This window comes from Micropterus salmoides, unplaced genomic scaffold, assembly GCF_014851395.1.
Source record: "Micropterus salmoides isolate LMB-PRFRI ecotype aquatic unplaced genomic scaffold, ASM1485139v1 Ms_hic_scaffold_12, whole genome shotgun sequence".
In the NCBI taxonomy this organism is placed as follows: Eukaryota; Metazoa; Chordata; class Actinopteri; order Centrarchiformes; family Centrarchidae; genus Micropterus; species Micropterus salmoides.
The window spans coordinates 2,866,181-2,893,972 of NW_024040263.1; the positions used below are offsets into that span (position 1 = coordinate 2,866,181).

The 27,792-nt window shown below is 38.8% G+C and overlaps 2 protein-coding genes across 3 annotated transcripts; both read left to right on the top strand.

Moving 5' to 3' along the window:
* Positions 1–1,048: 1,048 nt before the first annotated feature.
* Positions 1,049–13,301, top strand: LOC119898672 (bifunctional apoptosis regulator-like). 2 transcript variants are annotated; one of them, XM_038712848.1, is made up of 9 exons: positions 1,049–1,182; positions 3,133–3,433; positions 5,455–5,553; positions 7,153–7,246; positions 9,462–9,634; positions 9,876–10,020; positions 10,460–10,639; positions 10,938–11,134; positions 11,985–13,301. In XM_038712848.1, exons 2-9 carry the CDS (start codon positions 3,141–3,143, stop codon positions 12,175–12,177), a joined length of 1,374 nt encoding a protein of 457 aa, XP_038568776.1. In that variant the 5' UTR covers positions 1,049–1,182; positions 3,133–3,140; the 3' UTR covers positions 12,178–13,301. The 2 variants fall into 2 exon arrangements, with proteins under 2 accessions (XP_038568776.1, XP_038568775.1); XM_038712847.1 differs by lacking the exon at positions 1,049–1,182 and adding an exon at positions 1,245–1,476.
* A 1,364-nt stretch (positions 13,302–14,665) lies between these two features.
* txndc11 (thioredoxin domain containing 11) lies at positions 14,666–27,265 on the top strand. The gene is made up of 13 exons (XM_038712850.1): positions 14,666–14,978; positions 16,435–16,531; positions 16,730–16,849; positions 17,288–17,385; positions 18,707–18,836; positions 19,043–19,136; positions 19,310–19,422; positions 19,571–19,774; positions 20,929–21,643; positions 23,618–23,805; positions 24,509–24,621; positions 24,789–24,869; positions 25,291–27,265. The coding sequence occupies exons 1-13, from the start codon at positions 14,854–14,856 to the stop codon at positions 25,814–25,816; spliced, it is 2,604 nt and encodes an 867-aa protein (XP_038568778.1). The 5' UTR covers positions 14,666–14,853; the 3' UTR covers positions 25,817–27,265.
* The last annotated feature ends 527 nt before the right edge of the window (positions 27,266–27,792 follow it).

Sequence of the window (27,792 nt, forward strand, 5' to 3'; positions counted from 1 at the left end):
TTTTTTAGTTGTGAGCCCATTTTTGGTTGTGAGCCTATAAAATGAGGCAATGTCTACTTGTTACCCCTCATCACAGGTTACGACCGTGGTGCTGACATGAGTTTTGAGCTGGTCCTTTTAAGATTTTCATATGAATCCTTTCAATTCTGTAAAGTAGGATGCAACTAATGGCCTTAAATCAACTGAATTTCTAATTTAGAAGTGTATTCACCACTCAATACTCCATTTTGAATATTTAATACCATCGTCATTTATGTGGTCTGAATTTCCCTCTTGGAAAGTTTCAATATTCAATTTCAAGTCGTGCAATGTCAAAAATGTTATTTCATGTATGTTTTGTATAGGGTTCATCAATTCAGATACCAAGTTTTTTGCTAAATTGCTCAAATTCAATAATTCAGATCTACAAATTCAATCTTTAAAAAATCCAGTTGCTCAAATTGGCAAATTGAGACACAAAAATTTAAGAAGTAAAATTCAGATTTGAACATCTGGGATACCAATGCAGATACAAACTGTATCCAATCCATTTTTATTTATTTAGCACATTTAAAAAAAAACAGGTTTACAAAGTGCTGCACAAGGAATAAAACATCAAACATATATAAAAACACATAGAACGCATTAAAAACCAAGGAATAAAAGTGAGTTTTCAGACAGGTTTTAAAAGTTTTAGGGGGGGGGGGGGCATTTAGACCTGTATCTCAGTATTCAATTCGGTAGTGACAGATTATCAACATGAGGTATTTAGTTGCTCATAAGATTCATATCTTTATGGCCATTATTTACTTCCCTAGATTGTTCATGATTTACTGGGGGAAAATAGTTAAGGTGAAGCAGATTTTCAATAATATGCCCCTGGGAACACCATACTTAAATCCCCAGAATATTTCTGGAGAAGTTATTTTAATTATTTTAGTTAATTTAACATTTCACTCTGCGGGTAAGGGTTATTTGAAGAAAAGGTTTTATTATTATGTGTACGGGAATACCTCACACTTCAGCCCAGAACCTAAGTTTTAGGGACTGGATCTGGTCTGAACTTTGTACCGAAGCTGCTTTTAAAAGCCACATGGCTGAAATCAGCTGTGCTTTGCAACATCACCGAGGACTACAGTGAACGAAACCTTCTGTCTGTCTGCTTCTGCTTCATCTGCGGGCACCCTTAAAAAGTTGACTGAGGTGAGTGCGTGACCAATGACAAGTGTGATCAGGTACCCGCATGACGCGCTGACGTGCCGTGTGTGCGAGGGGCTTTCCACAGCAGCGTAGCGCCGTGGCGACATCTACTCGAACATAAATATTTATGGAGTCTCTTAGAGATAATTTACAATAAGCGGACGTAGGTTAGTTAACCAGATAATGTTAGTTATGTCATCCTCCAACTGGTCACCTGTCAAAGGCCATTCCTGAGGCGATGTAAAACTGAGTTTAACGTTAATAAATGACGTTCACGAGCAGTTACGTTCCGCCAAAGTAAGTTAACACAGTACTTACTGGTAGCTGTCATTTTCGGGCTAACTAGCAAATGAGTCAGCTAACGATAGTGCACTTTGGTTTGTGTAGTATCAGTCTACTGTTAGCAGAGCAGTAACGTTGTTGTTGACCTAGCTAGTAGTAGCTAACGACTAACGTTAGCTAGCCAATTGTAGAGTAACGTTACAGCTAATGTCCAGATCAGGTTGTGATAAGTTAACGTTACCTGCTATCAAAGTAGCTGAATAAGTTAGTTATATAAGTTGTCAGTGTCTAATGTTATCGTTTTCTTTCTCTTTCATGGTTTGGTGCTGACAAGTGTCTGGTTAGCTAACTGTTTAGCCAAATGCTATCATGACACCAAACAAAACGCGTTAATCGAATTTAAATTTAATGTAAATAGCTGCTAGTTATGCTTATTATTCACTTACACAAATCTGTTTACCGATAACATTACTTCAATTTACCTAATGACATAGTATGCCAGTCAACAAAACGCCATACGTGTGGTTTTGTTTAGCTAGCATAACGTTAGTTCATGTATGTATGTTGTTTAACTTAGTTAATGTAAAAGTTGCTGTGCAGAACCTGATGTAGTCGCAGCAGGGGAGAGACTGCTTTTTTTCTTTTAGTGTACTCAATTTTTACTGTAGTGGGGTAAATCTGTATAGTTTAATCCTTTAACCTTTTTAGGGTGATCTATTACCACTAGCCCAGGTACAGCAGATGTAAAATAGCCTTTGGGTTAATTCTGGCACATTATGCATTTATTCTGATCATATTAAAATGCTTTCTGTGTAGTTTTAGATTTTCGGGTTTTGTTTTGTACTACAGTTCAAGGCATCTACTGGTTTCTATTCATTTCTGTAAGGCATGAAAATCAAATGGTACTGGCTTGCAACTTGCTGGAGTTGTCAAATCCATCACAGGAAACAAACATGTTCGTCAAAGTTTCATCATCTTTGTGGAATAAAGCAGTGCAGACTTATGATTAGTCGATTCTTCAATTAGTAAATTGACAGAAAATGAATTCAACTTTTTTTTAATATACCATTAATCGTTTCAGTCACATATCAAGCATTAATTCCAACCGTCTTCTATAGCCTCTCCAGAGTAAAGAGTTCTTTTCTCTGTTTTATGTAATTGTAAACTAGGTTTGGACTGTTCAGACAAAACAAAACATGTGAAAACATCACCTTCAAGGTTTCCACTATTCTTAGACATTTTGTAGATTATGATAAGATCAAGCGCTTAGTTGGGTAGTTGAAAACTTAATTGATAGTTTAATCGATATTAAAAAAATGATTGTTAGTTGCATCCCTAAACTGCATTACCTAGCAGCGATAAACTTAATGCAGACTTCAAGTTCACTGTGATTGATTTAAACAACTCACAAGTTTGCTAATATCCGATTGTAAAAGAAATTACACATATCTTGAACACAACAGAATTTTTTGCTAAATAATTAGTTGTGATGCTAATTATATGTGAAATGTAGTAAATAGGATCAAATGTGTGCACTGGTATGGCACTTTAAATGGCCAGTTTTCTCTGAGAAGCTATTTGAGACTGTACCTACCTATATTTTAATTTTTTAAACTTATCACTTTCTCCATTTAGTTATTCTTTTGTAAATTTGTTTCCCCTCTTATTCAGAGTTGGATATGTTGCACCAGATAGAGTGGGATTCATCAGATGAAGTTCTGGCTGGATCAATGGAAGAGCCCCCTCACTTATCAGATTTTCCTCAGTCGAAGCCCTCCACCACCAACATCTCAGAGCATGAATTCTCGTGTCACTGTTGCTATGACATCTTAGTGAACCCCACCACCCTGACCTGCGGCCATAACTTTTGTCGCCACTGTCTGGCTCTGTGGTGGGAATCCTCTCACAAGAATGAGTGCCCAGAGTGCCGGGAGAAGTGGGAAGGCTTCCCTAAAATCAACATACTGCTGAGGTATGCTTTTCACAGTCAGACCAAATCGGGGAATGATATGTTTGATTTTCTCACCACAGTATTCACATTTCCCTTATGTGCAGTAGAGAATAGAGCCCTACTGACAACCTTTAAAAATGACAAGTGTGTGTGTGTTACAGTATGGTTCAAATACACCTCCATGTAGCTAGGGCTGGATATTATTTAATATTTTGTAATGCAATACTAGTGTAAGTGTCAATACCAAAACATTGCCTTACTTTGGGGAATATAAACCAGTGTTTCTACAAAGAAGCTATAGTTTTTAGTATTGTATAAACACTAGCAGCTGTAATAGAACTTTCTAAATAAAACACAGTTTTACAATTGGCAAATTAACGAAAGAGAAACCTGGTTATTTAGCTCTCCATGTTATAGATGCACCGAATGTTCGCCCACCAAAATTAATCGGCCGAAAATAGCAAAAAAAAAAGCACTTTTGGTGTTAGGCCTAATAAGACAAAAGACCGAATAAATTTTACTGAACAATTACGTCTACATGTAGGCAGTGTGGAAGACTGTGAAGTGTCCAATAAAGATGCAAAACTTGCTGTTTGCAGATACTGTTCTGCTGAATTGTCTCCTTGCACATCCACACCATCTGTGGCTGACTTCTTAGAAAAGGCAACAAACGGTCTGACCCGTTCTGAGTGTTTCTCTCACTCGTTTTTGAGAAGGCGATTAAGCTGATCGCACCTAAATTTGGAGTGCACACGTTGTCAAGGCTTTATGGTAAATCCACTGAAAGGGACCAGTGCGAGCTGACAGAGAGGTTAGCGACTTTATCCTGTCAGTGTGTCTCTTTTATAAAGACAAGTTTTGCAATATGAGAGTTCTGCCTGAAGAGAGGCTGTGAAGTCTTCATGTTACACGATACAAGAGCCACATACAACATTATTTATCAAATTGGGTCGGACTTGATGAATGTAGCGTGATGATACACATGTGACAATGTCCGGTTTTCAAAATAAGACACCCAGACAGTATGGAAATAATATTAATTGGATTAAATTCACAGAAAGTATAAAACATATGTGACCATTAAAAGTAAATAGAGACATGTAATTTACTTTATCAGACCCTCGGTTCTTTGTGGGAAACACTGAGTAAAAATTATGCAATGGTAAAAAATGGAAAAATAAATGGGAAGAAATGTGAATGTACTTTTTGGGTATTCGGCAAATTTTTTTCATTCTGTTTTGGCTTCGGCCAAGAATTTTCATTTCGGTGCATCCCTACTCCATGTACATGATTGTATTATAATCCTGATTTATGACTTGTCTCCAGTCGAGCAAGCATTTCTTTGACTCCTCCATATCCAGCCGATCTTTCATTACTATGCCAACTGAGTTACCCATTTAGTTGGGCATGACTTGAGTTTGGTTCCTGGCTTTATCAATACTCTTACCGGTTCTTTTTCATTACTAAAGAATTGGGTTTTTTTTGTTTTGTTTTTGTATAACTACATATTATTTCTATAACCGCAACAGTAAAGTCAGCAATGTCACTATATACACTCAACATATCTGGCTGGAAACAATGCTAAAATGTCAGTAAAATAAATAATTTGACATCAAAATACTGAGTGTATATTCCTCCTCCCTCTGCTGCTGCTGTGATTCACTGCCAGCAGGTTCCTGCTTCTAGAGAGAGGTGGGCCATAAATGACAAGATCTCTAAGACTACAGACTACTGCTTGTGCACACAGTGTTTTAGTCCTGCAAATGGTGTTTTCACTTGCCTAAATAGGTTGTACCAAGGAAGTAATGTTTCAAATGTTTAAGAGGCGGACACAGTCGGGTCAAATTCAACACATAAATAATTACATCAGTTAGTTACGTTAGTGCTGACTGTTTACTGCTCACCGACGGACTAGGTTAGTTGGTGCTAAAGAAAAACCCAAAAACCCCAAGCCTTCACGCCTTCCCCTGTTTGTTTTCTAGTTGTACATTTAACTTTCATCCACTACTTTCACTTCTGAACATGATGCTCTTTTTTTATAGGGATGCAACTGAGAAGCTGTTCAGTGAGGTCGTTGAGCGGAGGAAAGCAGAGATCCAGACTAACCCCAAAATCTCCCGCAGCTTGCTGGCCTTCCAAAGGTAGTACAGTATAATCTATGCTACGTGTTAGTTTTGCTGTAAACCTTGGAATAGTGTGTGAGCTTAGTATACACTGAAGGAGTACTCCACTGATAAGATTGTGAGATTTACGTTTAAAACAAAAAGAATCCAAATTGACACAGCAAAACCAGAGATTTCCTCTTCCTTGTCACAATCTGTCCTACCCTGCACATTACCTACAATGAATGTAAACAGACTTGGTGGAGTTTCTCTTTTTTGTTATCCCCGTGAATGTCCCTTGTGTCTGATCTGTTCTAAGGGTGTAACGGTACACAAAAAACTCAGTTCGGTACGTACCTCGGTTTTGAAGTCACAGTTCGGTTTATTTTCAGTACAGTAAGGGGGGAAAAAATGCAAACATTAAAATGCTGCTGGTTTATTATGAACTTTTGTAAACATCCATATTACTTTACAATTTAAACAAACTTCCAAATTACACATAATAAATAAATTATATACAATAAAAAAGAACAAGAAATACTGCTGCACTAGGGCTGTCCCCGTCTAAAGATTTACATAGTCGAATCAGAATCATTAAGTCCTGCCTATAGTCGAATCGTGTGTGTTTGTGCACGGCAATTGCGAGCCGAAGCTAAACTTGAGGCTTATTGTTGACCATTCGAAGCATCAAATTTGTTTTTTTCCCTTGTTGCAGTGAAGTTCTCCTTCGTATGATACCATTGGTGAGTTAGCAACTTTGACGTGTTGCCAGAAACATACCTACTCACTACTGAGAAATGTCGGCACACTGCTTTCGTCTTATCGACTTGTCCGTTGTTGCATTTCACTAGGAAATTGAAATGTTCCCAAACAGAAGACCTTAACAATAAGGGAGGGTCTTCAAGCTCTGGCTTCTCTGCACTGGCCGTGATGCTTAAGTGACTAGTTAGCGAGGGGCTGGGCCAAAGCGTCTGTTTGTGTAGTGCCATAAGGCGGAGATTTGGTCTACCACTTAATATGTCCGTGTGGCAACTCGGAATTAACCTCTGTTCCACACACAAAACAAGCCTAATATATGACGTTAAAGACTGCATTCGGTGCACATGTGCACTGTTCCGAAAGTCCTGTTCTAAAACGGTCTGGTACGAATACATGTACCGTTACACCCCTAATCTGTTCACTTGTATTTGATACCTTTTGTTGGCCGGGGCAAAGGAGCTGGCTTCCATTAAAGGTGGGTTATGCAATTCTAATCCACTACACATCTTTTTGTGAAATTAAGTGAATATGTCCTCACAGTCCGCTAGCTGTTTTTTATGTGTGCGCAAAAAAATCTGGTGTTGGTACACAGCTCTGGCTCTGTAAATGGGGAAACAAACAAAGTGGATTGGACCACACCACACTTTACTATTCCAGCTATTCCGGCCATGATGTCTGTCCGGAGCTGGTGTGCTGGCTCTAGGACTGTCTCGTCCTCTCTGCATGTTAGCTTCACAGCAACTGTAACAATAGTTTGCTAACCCACAACTTGGCTAACGTTAGTTTCATTATGTGCTGTGTCATTGTTCACTCTATATCACAGTATTGGATTTCTCCAGAATTACATGCCCTTCCTTTTAAATATCTGTATGTCTTTAGGTATGGTGATAACTTGGGTAGATCCAGGACAAACCAGCACAAAGGAGCAGGCTTCTTCTTTTCTGGAGTCCTAACTGCACTCACGTGTGTTGCTGTAAGTATACATTGGCAGTAAAAAGTCAAACTCTTGATCTTTACCATATTATCTTGTGCAGTATTATCTCAAATGATAACAAACCTCAAGACTGATGCTATGGTTAGTAGCTGCTTTTCCACCTGCCTATCATGTGCCGTTGACCGTGTTAACATAGCAGTTTTTGAGCTTTATCAAGAATCATCAGGTTTTGATGGTGATGGATTGATTTATTGATGAGGCACACAGTAATCCAAGCGATAACAAGTTAAAGTAAGAGCTCTTCGGGACTTACCTAAACTCAGTTGAACACAGTTTTCTGTCTTGTGAAATGTAAATTATGATGCCTCTTGAAAAGGTTTGGTACAGAAACCTATTTTTCTGTGACAGTCATTATAAGGTGTTATGCTTAAAAAGTGTTTATAAATACAATAAAATGAAATTTTGAGCAACATAATGCTAAGTTTAATCAGTTTGCCTTATTGGATTGTAAATAAGATTACATACAATACAGTATGCAGTCTGGGGTTTAAGCTCATATTGACGATCATTATCAGTATCCAATTGGTCCATTCTTACTTTGCAGTTATGCGTCATCAATGTTATTTTGTAATTTATAATGTCACAAGACAAATTTTTCCTTATGCCCACTTTTTTACTCCATGATATAACAAAAGATACCATTAGAGTGAATTTTTATAACCTACACTGTTTATTTCAATTGCATTTAAATAATAATTAAATAATTTATTCAATGACTGTATTTTTGGGTTGTTGTATATTTTAACCGGATGGGTTTCAACAACAGTGGTGTGTGATATTTAAAGGTTACCACACTAGTGGATGAAAAGGTCTGTTGTTCATATCACATAGACAGATCATGTTTATTTTGTCCATGAGGCACTCGGGAGCAACGTCACTGTGTGTCTTGCCACGTGGCAGTGAATTTGTGTGTGCGCGCGCTGTTGGGAACATGTAAATGGTTTACAGCATGGTCCTGTTTTTGACCCCAGTTCATTAATGCATATTATTATTGAGTCAGGTCATTTTAGGAGCGGTGCAAAGCTTTTGTTAGTTTTGGATGCTTTGGGTTTGTATTTGGCCTGGAAACTGAGTATTATTAAGTAACTGAAGCTGATTAACCAAAATGTGTCATCATAAGGGGAAAAAAACAATGAAAGAAAATTCCTGGTCATTGTAATTTAAAGCCGACTTCCAATTTCAATTGAATTAGTATTTACATGTATTAACATCTTAAGGTACAGTGGGTTAATGTGACCACTCCTACCAATCCCTTGCTTGTCTGGGACGACCTTTTCTTTAGACTCACGCTCACTCATGTCCTCCCCTTTTGTTTTCTAAAAATCTAAAGATATTTAAGTTTCCTCTTTACAGCTCTTCTAAACTTTAGAACAACACATTGGATATTTTTTTGGCCGAGAATATTTAGTAAGTGCATTCAGTTCTCCCCTGCACTTACTTTATTGAAATGAAGATGTTGGCTTTATCCATGCAAAGATGTATCACACATTTACACGTATTATGCACAGTTTACCAAGGAGGAGATTTTTTTTGTTGTTGTTTTTTTTTACTGAGATGCCATCATGGTGTTAAATGGAGAATTTTGAGATGTAGAGTTTTACAGCAGTGGCGGCAAATTGTCCTGCATGGCAGAAATATTTAGGAATATTTTTTTCAGTATTTTGACACAGAATATTAAATGCACATAAAATGTAAATGCTCCGTATTTGTATAGCGCCTTTCTAGTCTTTTCGACCACTCAAAGCGCTTTTACACTACATCTGCATTCACCATTCATTCACTGAGCCCAAGTGCTCAAACAGAAACTAACATTCACACACATTCATACACTGGCGGAACAGCCGCCAGAGGAAATTGAAGGAGATGAGAATGAGTAATTCAGTGTTTATAAAAATGTAACATGAATATGATAAAATCCTTAGCATAGCAATTTTGATCAAATCATACTTAAATGTAAGAGCAGATTTATACTGTATTTTTAGTTGTGATGTACTGGAGGCTAAACCAGAGCTGTGAACCACCACTGTGTGACTAGTGACCACTATGAGGGAGTCCAGCCACCATGCAAACCCGTTCCCTTACTCCTCACCAACAACAGCTTTATGAACTAAATATTTTCTCTCTATATATAGGTCACCTTGGTTTGGCATTAAGTAAACAAGTGTTCACTTGTTTAATATCTGTGTGTTTCCAGGTGATGGTGCTGGTGTATCACTGGAGCAGTGGTGTGGTGGAGCAGTATGACCCGTTGATCAGTAAACCCGTGTCTCGCTGGACGCCGGAGGAAGTCGTGTCCTGGCTGGAACACTTGGGGCCATGGGCCCAGCTTTACAGAGAGTCCTTCCAGCAGGAGAACGTCAATGGGAGGTAGATAAGTTACCTATTACAAATTTTATTTCATCGTAAAGATTGTTTGTGCTCCTTGTCCTGATTTTGAAACATTACCTTATGAAATAGAACTGAGTTGAGCCATATTTATGCAACATATTTTCATCTTTCAACTGTAGTAGACTTTGACAGACTTCTGTAACATTACAGAGCAGAACACAGAAGCTCTTGTTGTGGATCATTATGTTCATGCCATATGGTGTTGATTTCTTCGCTTTAGGCTGCTGTTGATGCTGGGAGATGAAGAGTTATTAAAACTTCCTTACAACATTGAGAATCAGGCTCACCGAAGGGCTGTTCTGGCTGAACTGGACAGAGTTAAAACCCTGGGGGTCAAACCTCCGCAGAACCTCTGGGAATACAAGGTAACGTAATACAGATTCTGGTCTGCTTCAGAAATTTGATTATCCTAAGAAGAAACCGCTTATCTAAACCCTTTTTAATGTATTGAATTTTGCATCTTTTGTTTGTAAATATTTGTCCTACTGTAGTTAACTTCCCATGCTGTTAGCACTTTCAGAATTTATTTTAATCTTTACATAATTAAATATGAAGTTGATATATTGGACGGTACAATACCTGGGAACATGTTTTGTCTTGTTTTGCTTCCACCTCCACTACAGTAGCATATACTAGATAGTCTTAACGTGTATTTAAGGATGTGACCTTTGCATTTAGTGGTGCGCCACAGTCTTCTCCATACTTGAGATTTTAAAGAACTGAGACTACAGTCAGTGTGTTGATTTGTACAACCAAATGAGTCCTCTTATTGTGAGTACTTGCATTTTTTTCACTTTCTGCCAGGCTGCTAATGCTGGGAAGTCTCTGTTCCTGCTGTATGCACTGAAGCGCTCCCCTCGTCTTACACTCTTCTATTTGTATTTATTCGACTACTCGGAAACCTTCCTGCCCTTCCTGCATACCTGCTGTCCGGCCATCGCAAATATCGACAAGTCAATGGAGAGCAGCTTCCTCAACACACAGGTAACATTTTGCAAACTGCCAGCTAATGCAGTATCAAGAGTGTGTATCTAAAGGTAAAATACTAATTTAAAAAAGGCATTATGGTGACAATGATGGGTAATAATGACACTACTAGAATTATCTTAATTTAATCGGATTGTTAACCTGCATTTAATAAGACCATACTGTGCCTATTGAGGTTGAAGATTTTCTTTGTATCACAGATTAACGGTGATTTACTTGAAAAAAGTTTTTAGTTGTTTAAAAACACGTCTCTACTGTCATCTCATGTTTCCTGTCATGCTCCTGTGTTTTGTAGTTGGAGCCCAGTTGGCGGCAGTGGGCAGAGTTTCTTGTAAAGTACCTCCTGCTTCCATACCAACTGATAGCAGAGTTTGCTTGGGACTGGCTGGCCATCCACTACTGGACATCTCGCTTCATTATTGTTAATGCCATGCTGCTGTCTGTGCTGGAGGGCTGCGCCCTGTGGACACTCTGGACAAGAGCCAGGATCAGGTAGTTCCCGCGTTATTTATTTATTTTCTTCCTCTTTGTAATATACACACAAGCCAGAGCTTCCCATAACCTAAACTTTTAAGAACTTGTAAAGGTGCTTTCAGACAGTGAGGGATTGCCACTGCCGCCTCAATTCATAGTTTTCACGTGACGTCATATTCCAAGGAAAACGCTCTCTTGGAGGGCAAAAAATATGTTATTTTCTGCTGGCCGCCAACCAAGAAGCAAGTGATACACTGTTACTTTGAGTTTGTTACTTTTACGTTGCCAAAACGCTGGATGGTTGTTGTGCTTTCGGATGCACTAATTGACGATTGATTGATGTTAGGTGAGGGATTCCCTACAAGGTAAACGTAAACATTAGGCTACAGCAGTTGAGCGCTGGCAGGGACCTGGTGGTTTTTAACGGGAGAAATACGGCAGCGGGTGCTGTATATGGATCGCGAGTGCCCAACACTTGCCGTTTGTGTCCATATCTATCTTTTTCTTGAGTTAAGTCAAATAAAATTTCATGGCTTTTGCAGCGTCTCTACGAGCCCTGGTACGATTGTCGGTAGCTGTGAACAGAACATTGTGTTGCAACCACTTGCTGTCTGAGAACACCATAAACCTTTGGTGCTATGACCTCTCTCGAAGCACAGACTGTATGATGCAGAACACTAATTTCTCTGTTTTTAAAAGAGAAAATTAAAATGTACCGTTTGGTCGAGCTTCCTCACTACTTAGTGGAATAAATGGTTCACTACTGGAAATATTGCTTAATGTGTCCTACACTACTTAAACATTACTGGGTAATGTAATTAAGTTAAGCATGTTACACACACTAATTTATATCTTCCACTTTCTTTAGGACTCTGCCACGCAAGATGTGGAACCACTTGTGGAAGATGTTATCTCAGGGGTTTGCCTTTGCCATCCTGTGGCCTTTTGTCCCTCAGTTTGTGTGCAACTGCCTCTTCTACTGGGCTCTCTACTTCAGTCCCATCATTAATATAGACCTGGTGGTGCAGCAGCTAATGCACCCAGAAACGCAGGCACTCTAGCCAACTGCATGTAGTCAGTGCCCAACTAATACCGTACAGTTCACAGCAAATAAAATAGCCAGGATTCCAGTTGCTGTAGAGGAGATGTGTTCATTTTTAGCAGTAAACTCAATTGAGACTGGCTTATTTGCTGTTGGATAGGAAGTTTTCTCGCTTCCTGTCTTGTCTCTGCTGGATGTTTGCCACGTGATAAAAAGAGAGGCATTGAGCTATTTTAGGAGAAACAAAAACCAACAAGATGAGAGAGAGTGAAATGACTGTGATGTTATAGATTAGGAGAAATTACTGCAGTGATCCCTCTCTGCGTGCACTGTGCATTCACAAACCACATTGCCTAAATGGTCCAGAGGGCAGTTATGCAAATTAAAAATCGTGACGTTCCAACACTGGTGGTAGTGAAGACAGGAGTTTTCTGACAGTTTTGTAGCACCAATATGGCTGTAGTCCGTTCAAAAGTGAGCTTTTCTTAATGCATATACTGACTTGGCTACTTAAGGTGAATAGGCACACATTGTTTTGTGTATATATATACATACGTGTGTGTGTGTGTAATCCACAAGCAGTTAAATTAGCAAATGTTGCTTGAAAGTATCAGTTTGAATGAAGCAGTATTATTAGAGTATTTTCTATGGGTCTTCAGACTGGTTCGGGCTTTGACTGTGAAGTTGGTGCTACAGAGCTGTTTGAATATTCACTCTACGAGGTTTGGTAACATGTTTGTGAAATGTGTCAAATGTTGAGGTTTGTAGTTCTGCATCCTGGTGGGGACATCAGGATTTACAGTTGATTCAAGGAAAAACAAAAACATTTCACAATACATGTGGCACTTGTATTTTTTTAAGATGCCGAGACAGATCTTAAATTTTTATGATTTTTATGGAGAAACTGTTCATCACCGATTTTATTTGCTGGTACTGCTTACAAATATTATGTTGCACTTTTTTTTGTATCGTTTAAAAACTTGTTTGCAGTATCCATTTCCATGTTATGTGCGGGTAGAGATAATCAAAGACTTTTTATTTTTTACATAGTTCTTTTGCACTTAAAAGTTCTACACTGTGATTTTTGTTCTTCAATGTTCTGTAATGACAAAGGGAAAAAATAAAGATTTTTAAATAATGCTATCATGTTGTGTGGATTTGTTTTATTGATGATGTTGTAGTTCCTAGACCGTTTAAATGTGAAATTGAATAATTTACATAAAATTAAGAAATTAAAATTTCTAAAGCTACTATATGTAGCTTATATTATGAACATTACAATACTGAGCCCATATCCAAAATATCACTCCTCTATTTTCCCTCTTTGTATTATTACTATTACAAATATATATTTACTACTATATTTAACTTACAACATCTCCGCCTGTTATGCTAAACCATTAAAATGTTCCTGGATCAGATCAGCTCACCAGTAGGTTAATGAATCTATAAATAGTATTAATTAGGTCCTATGGGTTAATGGGTTCCTCAGGTTAAATACTGTCTATATTGCAAGTGTCAATAATGTCTAATATAGTGCCTAGTGTGTATTTCAAGATGAAGTCGAAACTATGTGTTACTGGTATCATTTATAAACTGCATATTGTGAATTTTGTGTCTTGGCACTTCACAGTATAGATTTGTAGTTCCTATACAGATGACAATAAAACCATATTACTACTTCATGTAAAATTTGATGAAGTTTTAAAAAAAAAACGTCGATTTTTGGCTTTGCTTTTGATTAAAATATTTTGTTGCCATAATTTAATTTTGATTCTTATTGTTCTCTTGTTTTATATGTTTTATTGACCTTTTGTGTGTTTATTGTTTTATTTGACGTTCTTGTGTGCATTGGTCTCCAATTCTGATAGGAAGATAGGGGTGTTTCTAAGACACAAATGAAACGAAAATGCCATATTATACACAATAACTAAAACAGACTAAATAAAATAGAATTAAAAAAAAACTGACTAGTGACTGTAGCCTAATGATTCTACAATGTAACTACAATAATAGTACCTAGTAATTTACTGCATATTTGTGCTTAAGAAGATATTGCTAAAGGATACGATATGTTAACAATTGTTAACTATTATGTATAACTAAGGAAAAATACGTATGTGTTTTCATGTTTAGTATGTTTATTAGCATGTAGGTAACGTAAAGTAGTTAAATCGTAAACCTGTTTGTTGAGACGTGTTAAAAATATTCAAAAGACCGCCATCTGGTGTTCAGCAGCCGTCATAGCAGCAATTGCTGTGGCTATAACAACGTAGGGGCTGTCTCACAACAGCACATAAGACTCCATACGCAAAAATAACTATAAACACAGTCATTATGGACAAATTAAAATATATTGCGTACTTAAACCGGTTTCCTTCGTTTTAACATCAGCCTGTGTAACTATCAATTCAACTTTTACATTATTAAACATTATTAAATGTACCGTTTTAAACCGCCGACAGTACTTTACAGTCTCTCCCTTACGTCATTGTTGCGGAAGTGAAAAGTCTACGTGGGGAAGAAAGGTTGGTCTGACCGTGTTTGAATATCCTACACACCAACAGCACCGATGTCCAATCCAGGTTAGCTCTGTCCCCTGTCGAACCAGTTTTCCGCCCCCCGGTAGGCAAATGGATGCGTTGAGCAGCAGCCAGGGCGTATAAATGGGACGGAGAGCCGACGACAGCCTGTAATGCTGCGCCGGGTGCGGCAGTCTCTCCGGCAGGTGCTGTTTCTGATGGCCCGGAGACCGGGTCTTCTGTGCGGGGCTATCGTGCTCGGCGTCCTGCTCATACTGGCCGTGAAGTTCACATGCAGGTAACAGCCAGCAGCGAAAACCAGAGCGGCTCCTGTGTACATCATATTATATATTGCTAGTGTAAGCTTGTTTTTGTGATCAGGCTAACATTAAACCTGAACATGACGACTGAACAAACTGATAACTTTTCTGAGCGATAAGTGTTGTCGTAGCATTAGTAAGTCGTAAATTAGTTATACTTGCTAACATTAATGTAGTTTCTTGAAACCAATCAGTCTTCATTACGCTGTGCAGCTGATCTGAAACATGTGTGTACTGTAGAGGACAAGAGGATTAACCATTTCTTCAAACCGTTTGAACAGACTGTGACTAAATTAATCCAGGAGTGTAACTGTTTATTATTCCTTCAGTGTCAGGATTTTATTAATCTGTATTTGTAAATTACCCCGAATACAGTGTAACAGCACACACTCATCTTCCAGTGACCCCAGCGTTGGAAACTGAAACTTTAAGGAAATTGCAGACAAATGATCTCAGAGACCTCTTGCTTCCTATACAGTAGTGGTGGAAAAAGTATTGAACTCGTTTAATTAAGTAAAACTAGCAATATTATTTCTTCATTACAAGTAAAAGCACTCTATTCACAATATCACTTAAGTAGAGACTGTAAGTACAAAAGTATTACCAGCAACATCTATAGAGCTAAACCAAGAAGTCAATTAATTGAGGAGTCAATCTACAGAAAATTAACTTTCAATTAGGGTGATCAAGCCATCAATCAATTGACTTTATTAATCAAGCAATAATGACAAACATTCTCTAGTTTCAGCTTCTCAAACCAGAGGATTTGCTGTTTTTCCCTGTCACGCATGATAGCACAACAAATGAATATCATTGGGTTTTGGACGGTTTGTTGGACAAAACAAGAATTTTGAAGACCTTTGGGAAATTATTATGGACACTTTTTGCTTAACATTTTATAGACCAAATGATAAACCGAAATAATTATTGGCAGAGTAGTCAGTAATGAAAATATTAATTTGTTTGCTGCTGTAAACCATTTGGGTCGTCATTATATTACGCAGATGATCTCAAAGCGCTTCTCATTTATTCTATAAAATATCAGAAAATTGTAAAAAAGGTTCCCATCACAAATCACTCGAAGCCCAAGGTGATATCTCCAAATGTTTTGTTTTGTCTGACTAACTGTCCAAACCTAAATGGATTCAATTTACAGCAGAAAGCAAACATACAAAGCAAAGCAGATAGTTTTATGTCATTTGCTAACTAAATTATTTAAACTAATACTAGGTTATCAAAATTGTTGAATGATCAGTGATCCCAGCTGCAGAGATTACACATGGGAAGACTGAAACTTTAAGCAAATTGCAGACAAATGATCTCAGACACTCTCTGCCTCTTGACTGTCGCAGTTTTGCTCCATAAAAACAAGGTGCAGGAAACTTAATTTTGGTGTTAGTATGATTTCTGATTCACAATCATTTCTTTCTGCAGCCGGGCTAAGAATGTGGTGGCAGCAGCCCGTCCTCCAGTGCGGTTCTTCTCTGCTGAGGCCCCTGTGGTGGACCTCTATCTGGGTCAGCTGGACCAGGTGAGATTCAAAGACACCTGATGCTAAACATGTTATCACAAACTGGGTGTTACTGGAATTTCCCTCATTAGACATTATTAAATCTATAAGTGTTAGTCCGTGGTAGTAATAAATTCAAGATCAAACTTTAAACATAAACAGAATTACCATCCAGGATAGTTGTAAAGTCTATAACATGTCAACATCTTTTCTCTCCAGGTGGAGCGTCTCAGGAGTGTGGCAGAAGTATCTCTCATCTTTTTCTATGCACCGTGGTGTGCTCACTCAATGACTGCCCGTCATGAAGTGCAGCAGGTGGCTAAAAAGCTGGCCAAACAGGTACAGAACACCTGAGGGCACAACAATCACTCTGAAAGGATTACTTATTTTAGCAACCTTAACTGACACCTTATCTGATAACTACTGACAAGGTAACAAAAAAAACTAGGGCTTGCTATTCAACTTACAAAGACACTTTAAACATATAGACAAGTAAATATAGCTTCTTGGACTCCATAAAATAGGGGCTTGTTATTAAGTGCTAAGAAAAAGTAGCATTTGTAAGGTAACTTTAGAGAAATAATTTAAAATTAGACAGCATCTCTGACTGTTGGGTTGTAATTCATCAGGTGCATCTTTTGGGGGCTTATTTGAAATGTAAATGAGACAGAATAATGGCTGATCTCATACATGACTTACTTATACACCATGCACTGTCTGTGGTCTGGAAATAGTTTTGTTTATTTCTTTCTCTCACTCTAACACACACGCACACAGGTGCAGTTTGTGGCTGTTAACTGCTGGTGGAGTCAGGGGAAATGCAGGAGGCAAAACCGCTTCTATCAGTATCCGATCATCCATCTGTTTTACAGAAGGTAAGACAGAGAACACTCATCCTTTTTAAAGTTATTTGTATTTATCTGAAATGGTAGATGGTGACGCATGAAAAACTATGGAACCGATCAGCACGACTGTGACTTTTACAATTCGGGCTACTGAACATCTTTGCACTTTATGACTAGTCTTTAGCTGCATATTTTTGTAATGTAAGTCATTCACTTCCCTAGAAAATATTAGGGCTCCCTGGTGGTCTTTGAGTTTAAGGGTGCTGACAATGAATCACAGCGTCCCTGGTTCCAGCTAGTTAGTTTGTTATTCCCCATTACTCGCCATTATTCTGTCGGACTTTCTAATGAAGGCTTAAAATGCCCAAAAATATTGTAAAAAAACTGCCATCGTTTTTTGTTAACTACAAATCTATCAATCTATTGTTGGCAAAATAAAAATAAGATATTATTCTTAAACTCCTTTTCTGTTTTTGGGTTAAATTATATTTTGAAGGACAGGCTTAGAACAGCCCTCCAGTCAGCTTGTATTGTATTTTCTTACTGACTTTCTTTTTTTTCTTTTTTTAACTCTTGTGCATTTTTCTTTACAGCTTTGCTGTCATTAGTGTGATGTATGCAGGATCTTAGAGAGAACATTGGGCTGGTCTACTGTAGCTTACTTTATTAATGGACTGTAATGTTTTTAGGAGTTTTATTTGTTGTTTTCCAAATGCATTTTCCAAATGTGAGGGACTAGAAATTCAAAATTGTTAACCCTTACATGGGCAGACATAATTAGGAACATCTAATGTCTCCAATGGAAGCAGCTACAGTAACACCGGAAGTGAAGCAGAGGAGTGTTTGCACAAACCGTTATTTTCAATATTGATTCATCTTGGGGTTTTTGTAGTTTAACACAAAACTACACAAAAAAAGAGTCATCCTTGCATCAAAACGCCCCACAATTTCCCAGAGCCCAATATGACATCTTCAAAAAACTGGTTGTGTCTGACCAACAGTCCAAAACCCAAAAATATTAAATTTACAATGATGTAAAAGATAGAAAAGCAGCAAATACTCACATTTAAGAAACTGGAAACAGGGGTGGTCGAATCCTGATGCTTCTCAGCCTTAACAATGGCAACACTCGTTAAAGTTATTAGTGCAGTGCCCATTCAAAATGTGCCTGTTCAGAACAGGCCAATTGCTTGGGCTGGAATATTGCTGCTGGCAGCTTACTCGAGAAACGCGTCACACATGACACTGCACAGATATCGAAGAAGAAACAGACGGACACTGTTGATGATGAGCATCGGAACTGATACAGTTGAGATGTTAATTTATTTGCCTTTGTGTTTCTATGCTGCAGGTTTGGGCCTATAGAGTACAAGGGTCCATTTGTGGCTCAATATGTGGAAAATTTTATCCTCAGAGTCATCACACCGCTCACTTACCTCCCATCAAGAGCAACACTACAAGAGTTCCTCTCCTATCACGAGGTATCATTTGCCTTTGGGTCATTTGATGGAAAGTTGGCAGACGACTCACAAAGTTTATTCCTTAATGTGTGTGTTAAGACAGTTGCCAATATTAGCTCAAGGAGTGACATGAGAGTTTTTGAAATTTATTACATAGGTATCTTCTTTGAATAAGGCTTTATTTCCACATGATATATTTTAATTATCTGTCTCTTGTGTATTTCAAGCCTCGAGTGGTGGGTTTTTTCCAGTTTAACTCTTCTCCTCAGCCGCCGGGTTACATTACATATCTGTCATCTGCCTTGCACGCACTGAAAAGGGGTAAGTTGTGATCACACAGCACTGAAGCCAGTGGTTAATGTCTATTTAGAGTGTGCAGACTTGTGTATGTGTTTGCTTGCTGATCGCATTATCACATGTATTGTAAGTGAGGATAGAAAGGACAGAAACTTTTTCAATCTTCAGCCCTGAGTCTGTTTGGTTTTCTGATGCAGATTTCCGTGGTGTTGTGCGTTTCGGGGTTGTGACCAACAAACAGGTGGCAGGGGCCATCTCACTTAAAGAAGATGAAACAGTATACCTGTACAGAAGATTAAACTCCTCTTTGGTAAGCAAAGACATCATGCGTCCATGATAAGCGGTACATAAAACACTGGATAAGAAAATGTAATGAAATGCTGAATACATTTTACTATAATTTTGGATGTATACTAAAGGATTTCCCCGGCATCGTGCTGTGTGTTTTCTTCTGTCAGATTTTCCCTCGAAGGGAACGCAACTTTACATCCGAGGCCATCTGTAGCTGGGTGTTTGAACACCAAGAGACCGTCCTCCATTGGCTTCAGCCACCGGGAACAAAGTCCCGCCTCCTGGAACATGAGCTGACTAAAGGTCCTGCCCTGCTGCTGTTCCTGCCGCACAATCCACTCGGGTCCAAGCCCAATCCTATACTACAGCAGGTGAGTAGGGATGGAAAAAATAACAGAGGGTGAACAAAAAATTCTCTGTCACTGACTTCCAGTAATTGAGCTTGGTGTTGTATTTGATACAATGGACCAAAGCGTCTTTGTCTGGAGATGGGTAGGCTGCTTCATGCGTCACCCTCTACTTTCTGTCTCACTTGTGGTGAGCCACAGCAATCAGTGTAAGGTCCACAGCTGTCTTCTGTTTACATGCTTCTTGAGACATTAGTCAGTATTTTTTATAGTAGTTTTTATGCACCATATATCTGGAACAAACTCTCAGAAAACTTTAGATCTGCTCCAAATTGGGGCTTTCAGAATCAAGAAGAGGTTTTTGGCCAATTAGTATTTCACACATGAGGAATTTGGATTAGGTGTCTATAAAACTTAAATTTGGGACAGTCATATCTTGCATTGCACTCTAGCTGCACTTTAATATTTATTCCACTGTTTGATTTGTTGAATGTAGTTTAGCTTGATTTTATCTTGCATTTTATTTTTTTTAAAACATTTTTTAAAATCCTATCGATGTGTGTGTCTTTATATTGTCTTTTTACATTGCCTTGTTTATTTGATATCCTTCCTAAATGGGTTTCTGTCCTAGCACTTTGAATTGTCATGTTGTTGAAAGGTGCTATACAAATAAACTTGCCTTACCTGGCAATAATAACAGCAAGTGCTGCATGTCCAACGGTTATCCTTCAGCTAAATGACAGTAAATCAGGGATCATATTAGGTCCGCTCAACCACATTCAGCTCATCTGTATTAACCTTGGCTGTCAATGAATGTTAAACGTATAGCTAAGAATATGAGAGCTCTATTCAACTGTAACCTGAGTTTTGATGAACAAGTCAAAAAAGTTGTACAGTCCTGTTTTCTCCGCTGCTGACCTGGAGGAAGGTATCCATGCCTTTATTTTACACTACTATAACTCAATTTAGTTATATGTAAGCCAAATTCCTTTCTCGATTGTAGTTTGTTCATCATGCGGCAGCAAAGATCTTAACAAATTTAAGGAAGCGTGTCCACCTCCCCCTTATCTCAGTGGCTGTCAGTTAATTATAGAATTAATTTAAAAAACATAAATTTTTGTTGATTACATTATTATTATCATTATCATTATTATTACTTTGTTTCTTTTGTCTTTCAGGTTGCGGACATTGCTGTGCGTTATCATTCCTGTGACAACAATAACCACTCCAGCCTGGACAAAAGTTTCACTTCCCACTCGCTGTGCTGCCAAACAGTTCCTCTGCCAGAGTCGAGTACAAATGTGTGTGAGGTGTGCCTAAGCTTGTCACGATCGAGCCTGACCAGCTCGTCTATACGTTGCTCGTTCCCCTCCATGACTCAGGGAGGAGACGTGTTGCGGTCTAATCTCAGACACTGTTGCCTACACCAACTACCTGCCCCCGTGTCCATAAACACTGCAACCACAGTGGGCTGTACCAACTTCCTGAACAGCTACAGCCCATTCAGTCAATACAGTGCCTGCTGCAAAAAAGTAGAACTCAGCAATGATTCACAAGCCAAAGAGGAGCCAGACATGCAAAGAGTTCCCTTTCCGCGTCCTCCTTCGTCTATCCCTCCATCCTCTGTCCCTCAGGAGGGAGGAGACGGCATCACAGGGCTCCGGTGTCAGACCAACAGGACGCTCAGGTTTTATGTGCTGGATGTTGCTCTGAACTGGCCTCTGGCGATGAGGCTTGGAGCAACAGGCAACAGAAGTGCTTCTCTTTACCAGGAGGCTGGTGCGCGAGGGGATTGGAGCAGTGACGGGTCGTTTGCAGCTATTGTGAACCTGAAAGACGAGGTTCATTATGTTCTTCACCGCAGCCCAGCAACCACACTGACTGAGTCTCTGGGTAAGACTAGGACAGCGTTCAAACTCCAAATGTAGATGTAGATGTGAAGTTGAATGCAGCTATAGTTTAGAAACACATTTCTGAGTTTTGTGTTTACTCCTGTTGATGGATTTAGGTATACTTTGGTAGACATGCGTAGAGCCTACTCACAAATATGTGATGTTTATTCTGGAAATTGAATGTCCATTTTGTGTGTAGTCACCACGTATGTTTAGATTCACTTCTGTGTATAAAGGTTGGTGCAAATTCAAAACATCACTAATGAAAGATGTCTTAGGCAAATAACAGTTTTGCATGTTATGCATATGTGCAGAGTAGCTAATCTGGTTTGGTTTCATCATCTTTTTCATACTCTACAGAGGTTTTCACTTAGGGCTGCAACCAACAATTATTTCCATAGTTGATTTAATCTGTCGATTTTTTTTTTTCTCAGTTAATTTATTAGTTGTATGCTCAATAAAATGTAAGAAAATCATTTTGTTCATAACCCAAAGATATTTAGTTTACTGTAATAAAGGAGTAAAGAAACCAGAAAATATTTACATTTAAAAAGCTGGAAACATTTCTTTTTGTCTTACAAAAACACTCAAACGGATTAACCGATCATCAAAATAGTTGGCGATTAATTAAAAAGTTGATAACTAATCAATTAATCATTACGGCTCTATTTTTCCCCATAATGAAATTTGCAATGAATTGGAAACAGAGTGTTGTATCTTTTTAAAGTTCTATGGGATGAGTTTTTTTCATAGTGAAAGTTTTAACTTTAACAATGTTGTTTTTGGCATTTTAAAGAGGTCATATTATGCTCATTTACACGTTCAAAATCCTATTTAGGGGTTGTACCAGAACAGGTTTACTTACTGCACATTGCTGCAGCTCCTCTTTTCACCCTGTGTTGAACGCTTTGTTTTAGCTATGAAGTGATACATCTTGTCTCTAAATGATCTTTGTTGGGAGTTGCACGTGCACAGTTCCTAGTTAGAGACTACTAGCCAATCAGAAGCAGAGTAGGGCGGGTCAGTGAGAAGCCGGTAAACACGGCTTCGGTTGAGCTGTATATGTTCCCCTTACCAGTTTAGCAACATGGCCTGGAATAAGAGTTTCTGAGTGGTGACTTATTAATCTGTAACAAATGTATTTTTCATCCATAAAGTTTTAACTGAGCTCTGTCTCTACATCACAGTAACAACCTTATGTCCATTGACTGCCTGGAGGGTAGTTAGTGTTTGGACGGGAGAGGAGAGGCAGCAGGCTGACGTCGTGTCACTGTGTGCCGCAGCTCAAAGTGTTTTTCCACCGGTGTTTTTGAGGGCGTGTCAGACTGGCCGCTAGGCGAGCATTAGGACGCGCATTTTGCTGTGACGTCACAGAGAAGAAAAGCGAAACGGCTGGACTACAAACGAGCTGTTTTCAGGTAGTTCATAGCAGAGTTTTCTGTGGGAGATGGGAACTCCCTTTGGGCTGAACTTTGGGCTTTTTCACTTTGCAAACCAATTCCATGCACAAAAAAAGGTACATAACTCAATAAAGGAGAAAGAAAAAGCCAAAAGCATAATATGACCTCTTTAACCTTTCTACATGTGTGTCTGGTCCACCGTGATATTCAAACACCAGGCAGCATTTACTTGTTTATTGCTTAATGTCATCAAAAGATGAGACTGCAATTGTGAGTCCTGATATTCTGTGCAGGGTGCCACTGTTTTCTACGGTGTTACAAAGGAACTTAAACTTACACTGCCTCCACTGTGTTTTATGAGGCTGTTATTTTATACATTTAGTGTGTGATGTCTTTTATCTCATTAAAATATAATGAGACGAGAAGACCCCATTTATGGCACCACAACAATATTTTAAGTGTCAATATATTGTCTTCATAGAATATCTGTTGGTTAAAAAAGTGATATTTGAATATGATCCTAATAGCAATTGTCTCGTTTCATTGTGTGTCTCTCTGCATGATTTTTATTAAAGAGGCCTTCATCAGGAACTTCAGCGCTCCATACAGCCTCTTGCAGAGATACTTGGTGGGAGAAGAAGAAAGGAAAGGAGGGCAGAGGGAATCCAGTCATCCAGACAATCACCAGCACTCACATCCACGCCCCCTCATCACAGAACTTACCACTTCCTCCTTCCTGCCATCTGTCATGGATCTCCAAAAGGTGAGAAAAGACTTTCACCCTCACCATATCCACTCTGTTTCCATTCATGTAAAGGATTCAGCCCTCTTACATGTACTGGACAATGGAAGAAACATAATATTAAATCAAAGCAATTCAAATGATAAAATTATACAAATAATGCACAATGTCTACTGAAGTTAAATTTGGTGATGAAGAGCACCTTCCTTTGGAGGTTTTCTGGGTTTGTCCGACTGGTGGGAGACCCCGGGGTAGACCTAAAACACGCTGGCAAGATTATGTAATTCATCTAGTTTGGGAACACCTCAGGAGGAGCTGGAAAATATTGCTGGGGAGAGGCACGTCTGGACTACCAGCTTAGCCTGTTGTTGCCACTATGACCTAGTCACAGATGATGGATGGACGTGTTTCATAGCTCACGCTCATTGTTTGATTAGCATTTACAGCGCATACTATAACACAATAGCGCTGCGAGCCAAAGGTGTGTCAGTTTTGATGGTGACTGATAGATGAGACTTGTGAAAGCTTCCCACAGTTAAACCTTTTTTCCTTATACCCTCCACCTTCACAGCTATGAGTGTAACTCTATGAAGAGGGGCAGTACATAGCTGAGCAAGGTCCTCAATTTGCTCACAGTTTGGTGTGAAGATTGTAAAAGGTTCATGGACTTGAGCTATGGATAAAAAATATAAATTTGTGTGTGTGTGTGTGTTTTCTCCTGTAGGATGTGCTGCTGTTCTATTACACTCAGTGGTGTGGATTTTGCTCTGTTCTCAACCACATCATCATCCAGCTGGCCAGATTATTACAGGGAAACAGCACCATCACTGTGGCCAGGTACGGTATGTGTGTGTTTTATGTTTGAGTGTTGATGCAGGTATTGTGGGTAGTACTGTGTGTCTGTCTGTAAAAAATACACTTTCATTAACAATTCAACCTTAGTTCTGTGGCCCAACCTTTTTAAGAACAAATTTAAATAATATAACCACATTTTGTCTGTGTAGGGTGAATGTTGCACGTAATGACCTTCCATGGGAATTTATGGTGGATCATATTCCCTCTATTCTTCTCTTTCCCAAATACAGGTAAGGGAGATTCACACAAACACACACATATTTGCATTATATATATACCTGGACATTTGGCTTGCAATTACCAGAGTACACTTTAGAGCTGAAACGATGATCAAAAAGTAAATCAACAGAAAAATAATGAGCTCCTAACTATTATTTTGATAATTTTTCAAGAAAACATTACCTATCAGACTTGAGGATTTGCTAATTTTTGTTGTCTTATGTGAATGCAAACTTAATATCTTAATGTTTTGGACTGTTGCTCAGACAACAAACATCACCTTCCATTCTGTATAATGAATTAATTTATTAACTTTATTATCCCCAAGGGGAAATTGATTTGCTACGAAGGAGAAATATTCCACCACTATATAATAGTGAATTTCAGCAGGATTTTTCACTATCATTTTCCCTGTTTCTGCTTCTCTTCAAGAAAACATTCTAGTGTGAAGTTTCCTGACGACCTGCCCATCACGCTACCCAACCTCCTTCAATTCATCCTGCAGCACTCTGGCTCTGTACAACATGCAGACAAACCAGTGGCTTCTAGTGAAGCAAAGGGTCCAGGACCCAGTGCTATCTTCCGTACAGAGTTTCTGGCACTCCAGCATGAGGTTCAAGCGCTGCATCACGCCCGCGAACGTCTCTCCCAACAGCTGGCGCAGCTGTGGCGCGACAACCGACGACTAAAATTTGACACCCTCAGCTTAGAGGCGCAGAATGCAGAGCTGCAGCGAGAAAGGCAAAGCTTAGAGGAACAGCACCGGGAGAAAAGCAGGCAGCTTGGGGAAGCGGTGAGGCGGCTGCAGGAGCTGGCAGACACCTCTGAAAACCTGCTGAACGAGAACACACTGCTCAGGGTCCTACTGAGGGCGGTGAAGGACAGGACAATGGCTAAAGAGCAGGCGGAGGTGGAGAGCAAAGATGCAGAACAGAAAAGAAGCCACATGGCATCCTGACCACAAGTCTGCAGAGAATCCTGAGAACAACACTGAGAAGAGGAAGAGGGCCGGGAAATGAAGGGAGGACTGAAATGGATTACAAAAATAGCTTTGATTAGACCTGAGATGTGGTGAAACAGGAGGGATTTTTGAAGTAGATGAAGCTGAAAGTAAGAGGTTGCGTTAAACCCGTAGGGCAACGACCTGATACTTTGTCTCATAAAAGAAAATGAGGATGAAATGGCAGTTAAGATCTGTCAAAATGAAAAAGTAAAACTGCTGCTAGGTCAGGACAGAAGTAAGGAAAGAAAAAGTTGGGTAAGTAGCGAGGGAAACAGTTGTGTCAGTCAGGGACTGTGCAGCGATGAAAGTGGGACTATCCACTCTTAGGAACACACTAGTATGGGAATTAAGTGCCAACTGCCCAATTCATACTACTCAGTTCTGATGCTGTGCTTGCAAAAATGTAATGCGTTTAATGTACTACACAGACCCTGCAGCAAAATTCTCTACCCTCTCTGAATTACACGAACAAATAAAAACAATGAGGTTAAAATTACCCATCGCTCACTACAACATCTCACATGATAAATTAAGTATAATGTCCACAGCACTGATTCCATCAGTACAAAAACAGAGTTTTGTTATACTCACCACTCTGCTGCTCTCAATTCATCTTTTTTAACAGAAATAACGTTTTCCTTCTGAAATGAATTCCACTCGTTCCATCTTTGCCCTACTCCTGACCAATGTGAAGACATCATCAACAAAACTTGACAAAAGTGTTCAGTTACATTCATGGTAGCTTAAAATCCTTTAAGGGGGGAAACATAAAGTGGAGCATAGCATGACTTGACAATGACTGTTGCTGTACTGAGAGAATTAGTTCTGTGGAAATCGACATTAAACTGAATTTATCAGGACAAGAGGTTAACATGGAAGACGTTTTGAGTTTGCATTTACTGTGAAACGGAACATTAATAAGGCCTGTTTCTCTGCCACAGGTAAATATAAATGGCACTATTAAAGAATGTATGTTATGCACTCACCTGCTGCCCTACAAGCTGAGAGATGATGGTGATGTTTTCCCAACAGTCCTTTGCTTTTAAATTGATGTACAGTAGTGGGTAAGTGCATAATTACAGGTTAGTGATGTAGAATTTGGCTGCAGGGAGAGAGGGCTACTAATGAAGCTGAGACTTATTTAATACTGAAGATGTGGCACCATCTTGCAGATCTACAGATCTGTAAGTGAGCCTAAGAGCACTTGAAATAATTAACAAGAATTCTCTTTTGTATGGAAGGGGATACATCATCTTTTGTTAAACTGATCTATTTTTACAGGAATCCTTGAGTCACTAAAATATTATTTCTATGTAACTATTCAGGTATTAAGACTGCAAAGCTGCAGTTGTTTACATGTGAAATATTGCACCTGTTTTTACTGATTAAAAATCTTTCATCTTATTGTCTTCCTGTGTTTTTATTATAGTTGCTGTCTGGGATTGTGGATAAGGGTCAGCGCAGGTGTTAAGTCATAGTAAGAATACAAATCCATGTAGTCGATACAGATTTGAGGTCTGATCAATTCACTTTTCATTGTCAAATTCCTGCTGTTTTATTTTCTTTTTGACAATGGTCAAAACATGCTCCCACACAATGTCATATTGTCTCCCTAAAAATATTAAACGTTTTTCTTCACTTCCAGCTTTTGTTTTTCTACAAAACACGGTACTATCTGAATTTTACAAAGTCAAATTTATTGAAAATGGCACATTCAATAGCCTTGAAGTTATTTTACATTACAACTGCAGACGTTTCAGCAGTTATGTCATTCAACAAATGAATTGCTCCTCCTGCCCTTATTTTTAAGGCTTCAGTCATTTATTTTTTTGACCACAAATTTGTTGATGTGACTTGCATTACCCATCCAGCAGACGAGAACCAACATTTGATGAACTGAATTTGATGGCCATAAAACAAAAGGCTAAAGC